At 38.5% G+C, this 7,009-nt stretch overlaps 1 protein-coding gene across 1 annotated transcript in view; it reads right to left on the reverse strand.

Moving 5' to 3' along the window:
- Nucleotides 1-7,009, reverse strand: part of septin9b (septin 9b) — a 74,437-nt gene that overhangs the window by 66,529 nt on the left and 899 nt on the right. The window contains exon 2 of the mRNA XM_014004972.1: nucleotides 3,387-3,585. Coding sequence (XP_013860426.1) covers nucleotides 3,387-3,408 — 22 coding nt within the window. The 5' untranslated portion in view covers nucleotides 3,409-3,585. The remainder of the gene's footprint in view (nucleotides 1-3,386; nucleotides 3,586-7,009) is intronic.

A 7,009-nucleotide genomic window follows, 5' to 3' on the forward strand; every position in this document is an offset into this window, starting at 1 on the left:
AAATTATTTTTTTTGATTGAAGATGCTTTTTGTTTGATTGAATAATAAAAACACAAATTTACCTCCATAGACAAACAGCAGTAGTAACTCTGCCTGTGTTCTTATTTTTTCATAGACTCACAAAAACCACAAAACCTCGTTTTTAGGTGGTTGAATATTTATACGTTCCAAACAAAATGATGTCCCATCAACTGTGTATTTAAAGTTCAATGTTTTAAAAGTGGGGTTTTGTTGAAAAGTTATGGAAATTAATATACATGATTGAAATAACTCTTTGAAAATTGTACAGTAACAAATCATCTGCACCAATGAGGACCCCCCTCCCAATTTTATTTATTTTATTTTTTACTTTTAAAAAAGTGCTCAAAGCAGCTTATAGTATACTGTAAGAGCTACTTCAAGAGTCTGTTTGGAGAATGAAATATTTTAACTGACTGCACCGTGTGTTGGTTTAATAAACATATTTACACATAAATGTTTTTAAAATGTTTGTTTTATTACATTCAGGTAAATGTGCAGCACTATGTGGTCCACTGCTAACAAATGTGGCCCCTTCTTTAATTTAATTGGCCCATCTCTGTTCTGTACCAAAGCGGATTGCTGTCTCAAAACAAATTTTGTGAACACTGTTTTATGATCTTTTAGACCACCAGAACTTTTGCATTATTCAGTTGTTTACATCGACTTTTAGTTGTTTTTGAAAGTGCAGAAAGAGGCTAAAGCAGTTAGCCTCAGGTTGCACTGTTAGAGCCAGTTTGTGCAGTAATATCATGATAYGTCTGCTGATGTTAAACTGACAGTRGTGTAACAYRTTTATAAAACAACATTCACACAAATTCCTCTAAAATGTATGAGAAAGGAGTGGTTTTAGGCACAGAACAGACTGTCAACYTGCTTAGTGGTTTCAATTAAACTCAATTTCTTCTAAATGAAGCCATTTGCAACATGTTAGATATTAGGTGTTAAACCTTTGTTACAGGCCCAGATTTCTTTTTTCAGTTATATTTCATCACATATTTTTATTTTTTTCTCATTAAGCACAAAAAAATGATAATGTGTATGAATTTAAAACACTAGAAGTCATCAGTTATGTTTGGCTCGAAGGTAAGGTTTGTCTCTGAAATGAGTAAAACAGAAACAAATCCAAGTCAGGTTGTTAGTTATGAGTGGCGGTGATGGCCTCGTTACAATCAGCCCATGTGTTCCTGATGGCATCTGCTTGTAACATCAGGTGTTTCTTTAATGAACACGCAGTCCAATTATTTACAGCAGACTGCCTGCTCATCGGTGACGTGACCCGTGTTGGCTCTTATGTTGTTCACAGGAGGGGGGTTGGTGCTACGCTGAAACGTCACCGTCGACCGTCTCTATATATAACCGAGCTCATGCACAGCAGCAGATGATGTCATGCTCTATCTGTGGGGGGATATGAGACTATTCATCAGCAGGAGAGAGGTCTCCTTTGTGAGAGCGCACACWTCATGGAGGTATGGCTCAGCGTTTCAGAGCCTGCAGCTACAGATCAGAATTACAGCTCTGAGGACAGATAACTAGGAGATAAAACCTCAAGAATTAGAACAAAAACCTGAGTCATTTCTTCTGGCAATGCGGGGAAATCATTAGACATTAGCTCTTAGGGTTTAGCTCAGGAGGGAAAAAGTTAACCGGGAAAAGTTTGGGTCTAAGCCACAAAGCAGCTTTTGTTCTCAGCACTTAACACTGATAAAGGTGGTCTGATACTCGGGCACCGCTGCCACTGTGGAATGGCTCATAATATTCACAGAGCTAAGCTGTGAAGTAAGGAGAGACGTAGACAATGAACACCTCACTCTCCAGGGACAGTGAAATCATCAAAGGGGCTTGTGGTGAATGCAGTGGCAGCTCAGGCCAACGTGTGACTCAGACAAAAGGGAGTCCCACTCAGCCATCACTGAGGAGTCATTGTTAAGGAGAAATAAAGAGCAGTATTGACTCCCCTCATCTGCTCGTCCTCTGAGGACCTACTGGTGTGGTTCTGAGTGGGAGGATGGATGGATGATGTGACTGATGCTGTGGCAGTGAGGATTATGGCTTTTCTAGAAAAGAAGGAGTTTTGTGTATTTGCACTTATAACCAGCTACAGTCAAATCATGTTTAATCACAATGAAAATAWGTTTTGTCCATTCGTCACGATCAAACTGCTGCAGCTCCTTCTGGTCGGATAAATGTTGCTGGTGTTCAGTAATCTTTAAATAAAACTAGAAATTCTCAGTAAGATTGAAGTCTAAGCCTTGATTCAACCATTCCTGATGTTTACATGGTTCTGCTCAGTCTCCAACAGATTTATAGATACAGAAACACAGWTTTTTCTSTATTTTCTGKATCAGTAGTTCCCAAACTTTTCAGCTTTTGACCTTCAAAATAACAGCAGCAGAGACCTACYTTTTGGGTGATAAACATTATTATCAGGTCAAATGAACAAAGATATTATAACAATAWTATTTTTGCTAATTTCACCMATTTTTATGTATACTAAGGTCACTCTTTTGGAAAAAGACAAAAKAAATTGTTAGTAGTCTTTTTTTAAAAGCAATTAATTCTGAAAATCCCTTCAAGACCCCAGCTTGATGTTTCAGGACCAACAAAGGGCTAACTCCATCTTTTATATTCTGCTCATTTTTTATGAGTAATCTGCTTAATTTTAATCATTTCAACACAGATTTCAAAAAGCGTAAGGTAAGTCTGAGTCAAATTTCTAGCACAGAACAGGAAAAAAAAGGTTGAAATTCACAGAGTTTGCATTTTATGTCCCTCAGCTGCAACACAAGCTTCAGCAGCTGCAGCAGCTTGTGCCACATTTCTCTCCGCTGAGCATGAAGCATTTTATTATTGTTGTTTCCCCAGAGTCCATCATGTGTTCCCCAATGCTGAGAGAATGTTAACCTGCAGATGGGGCCAAAGTAAGAGAACACACACTGACACACACACACAGACGCACACACATTACTCTGACTCCAAGCAGAGAGCGCAGCCTGAAGGAGTCAGTACATCCACAGAAGGTCAGCCCGAGATGACGACGATGATGATGATGCACAGAAGACTCAAACAGCYAAGAGACCCCGAGGTCATCCCACTGAGGGGCTGTACAGTCATCTCCAAAAGAAACTGACCCAAAACTAACAAGGTGCTGAAGCCAAATTGAGTTTGACAAGTTGGAGAGTCACAAAAGGGCAGCTCCAGAGAGACACAAGGTTACACAGAACACAGCCAGCAGCTTTCATTATGTTATTTATGCAATTATGTCTTAGAATAATATTTCTTTATGGACTGATTTAGGTTTAAATAAAAAAAATGGTATGATTGAGTAAATGCAGCCAATTGTCTGAATAAACAGATAAAAAAAGTACCAGTATTTGTGGTCTTCTTCATGCTCTGCTGATCCACTTCTCCTCAGGTCAGTAAAAGCAGCAAGCTGGTCCTGGAAGGAAACCTGGATCTGGTCTCCTGTGGTGTTGGTGATGCTGTCTCAGTTTTTCTGGCACTGGTTCTTGTGACTCCTTGTGGATGTTTGCTTCCTGGAAATCAGCTGGACTCGATGGTTTGCACCTTAGTGAGAAGCAGACAGTTTTGTTATCATGAGGGGGAAAAATGTGAGTGCATACGTTGTGSTGGGGGTGGAGAGCTGCGCTGACACGCGTTTACACACAGATTGCTATTGGACACAGCAGTGTGAAAGGAATATAGAGTACWGCTATCATGAAGAGCAAGTGCACTGAAAGAAATTATGTGGCAAAAAATGAAATGATCTGAAATCCATCTCATTTTTCCATCAAATTWTTCCTTTCATTCAAAAATCCCTCATAAAGTATCACCTAACTTAACATTTTTGTTAAAGTAATAATGCCAATTTAGTAACATTTGGACAKTATATGACAGAGAAAACCATCAGCTAAACTTAWATAGAAAACTGATGGTGAAAACGTGACACAGACATGAAACAACCAACTGGTTATAAACTCAATGACGTTTCCCAGTTGGAAAAATAATCAGGACAAGACTCCACTGCTGAAGAAACAGCATGTTGAAGCGCATTTAAAGTTTGCTGCACAACATTTAGACAAGCCTGTGTAATACTRGRAGAATATAGTCTGGTCAGATGAGACCAACATTGAACTGTTTGGATGCCAGAATACACATCATGTTTGGAGGTCAAATGGCACTGCACATCAGCCCAAAAACACCATACCAACAGTGAAGTTTGGAGGTGGGAACATCATGGTGTGGGGCTGTTTTTCAGCATATGGTACTGGCAAACTTCAAATAATTGAAGGAAGGATGAGTGGAAAAATGTACAGAGACATTCTTGATAAAAATCTGCTTCCATCTACCAGGTTGATGAAGATGAAACGTGGCTGGACATTTCAGCAAGACAATGAGCCCAAACACAAAGCCAAGGAAACTCTCAGTTGGTTTCAGAGAAAGAAACTAAAGCTGCTGGAATGGCCCAGCCAATCACCTGACCTGAATCCAACAGAAAATCTATGGAAAGAACTAAAGATCAGAGTTCATGGAAGAGGTCCACGAAAGCTTCAAGATTTGAAGACTGTTTGTGTGGAAGAATGGGCCAAAATCACACCTGAGCAATGCATGCCACTAGTTTCTCCATACAGGAGGCATCTTGAAGCTGTCATTGACAACAAAGGCTTTTGTACAAAGTATTAGATACATTTCAGTAAGTGTGTTCAATACTTTTTTCCCTGTGCCATTCCACATTATTACAAATAACTTCATTTCTGGACATTTATGGTTTGATTTCTTTGTATGTATGGATCACTTGGGTTGTTACCGACATCTGGTGAAAATTTCATGTCATTAGCACCTCTAGTAATATATTTACTGAGAAAAATGGTGACGTGTTTAATACTTATTTTACCCGCTGTATATACATACATTATATATATATATATACACACACACACACACGCACACACACACACACACACACACACACACACACACACACACACACACACACACACACACACACACACACATTTATTTATTTATTAATTTATTTATTCATTCATTCATTTATTTAAACATACCCATACCTACATACATATACACACACAAACCTATTAAAGTCTAACCTTCAGTGGTGGCTGAGGTTAGTGGGAGTCGGTGGGGGCAGCCGCCCCAGTCGTTGCATCCTTGGGCAAGACACGTCACTGTCCTTGCCTACTGATGGTGGTCAGAGGGTCCGGTACCAGTCCACCTCTGTCAGTGTGCCCCCAGGGCAGCTGTGGCCACAATRTGGYCTCCCACCATCAGTGTGTGAATGGGTGAATGACTGTGGTGTAAAGTGCTYCGTGGTCTCCACRGGGCTTGATAAAGTGCTATAAGTTCAGTTCATTCACCATTCAAGGAATGAATCACCTGCTGCCTTTCCTGTCCTTCATCTGAAGTTGAGAAATGATTAACTTGTATTTGTTTTAGTCAAAACTTAAAAATAACATGCTGTATAAACACATGCAATAGCTTACATGAACTGTTAACTCTTAAAACATGYTGTGAGTAAATCATCCACTACAACGTCAATTTTTAGCTCAGTTTCTGTAAAAGTTGAAGAATCATTTGAGCTTGCTAAGGTTGCTTAGCTGTAACTCTGAATGTGATCAAAAAGTGAAGCAGCTGTAGATCAGCCAGTCATCACTTTGAGGGTTTCTGTTGGTTCAGAAAATATTTTGCTAATGGTACAGCCAAACATATTCACTCACAGACAGGCTAAAACACTATCACTCCTCCTCCTTCATTTTCAGGCAATAACAAACACTTGTGGCTCAKTGATCCAGTGATGAACAACTTTTAAACTAATACACCAAAGTTTGTGTGCTTCGTGCAAAATTATTGTTAAATGCTGTCCCCTATTGGTTGAAAAGGAAAATGATTTCTTGGTTTATTTATTTAATAAACAAACAGCCAAATAAAAATAAATATTTAATTTAATTTAATTTAATTTTAAGCCAGCCTCAACAATGACTTATTGAGTCCCCTGTAAAAAGAATGTTAGGCAACAAATGTACGACATATTAGTAGAGAAGTTAGTAAATGATGTTGAAATGGTCAGAGTTGATCTTAATGAAAGCACAAATCTCAAAAAGCACTGTTTGCTTGTAGTTATGTGGGTGTATTAGGGGTTTGACACACTTTTCTGCATTCTGGTTAAATTTTTGCTGCATTTTTGAAAGCGTGACTACAAGTGTTGTTTTTAGCTGTTGGTTCATGAAATGACTCATCAACAAAAGGTCTTAATGCTCCTGAAAGCACTAAACTGAGCGACAGTCCCAGCATGCTCTGCATTTGTCAGTCAGCTTATTTTCATTATTTTTATTCTAGTGAAAAAACCACAATGAAAACAGGTCAATGTTTGTTTGCTTGTTGGTTAATACAAATGATTCCTCCTATCATGACATAAAATAACTCAGGAATGTTGACATTTTAAGACAAGTGGCAGCAGAGACAGCATGGCAGAAAGTATATTTGACCACAGCTCAGTTGCAGGATCAGTCAGTRACTTTCATATTTTGATGCTGTTGAAGAAGAGACACTGGTGGGGAAAAAATCTAAAGTGGTGGTTGGAAACTGGAGCAACAGGCTACAGATGAGTTACACTTAAAGCATCCTTCCTGTTGATTTTTTTTCTTACTTAAAGTGCTTCATGGAGAAACAGTGGTGCCATTTAAGGCACTYACAGCCTACACAGACAGTAAACAGTAATTACATCTGTATATCAGAAAACCCAATTTATGCATTTATAAACTCTTCATGCAGACCACCACTATGGACTTATTTGGGTTTCAAACATGTAAAATGTGAGAAAATTTTATTTCATAATTTCATACTTCATTTGGTTGAAGTATTTTATGAATTCTGTGAAGACAAGAAGCCTCCATTTTATACGTTTACAGGATATGCTTAATTATTTTGTTAGCATCCTACAAAACATAGCTTAAAAATCCAACTTATATAT

The sequence above is a fragment of the Austrofundulus limnaeus genome, unplaced genomic scaffold (genome assembly GCF_001266775.1).
Source record: "Austrofundulus limnaeus strain Quisiro unplaced genomic scaffold, Austrofundulus_limnaeus-1.0 Scaffold27, whole genome shotgun sequence".
NCBI classification, from domain to species: domain Eukaryota; kingdom Metazoa; phylum Chordata; class Actinopteri; order Cyprinodontiformes; family Rivulidae; genus Austrofundulus; species Austrofundulus limnaeus.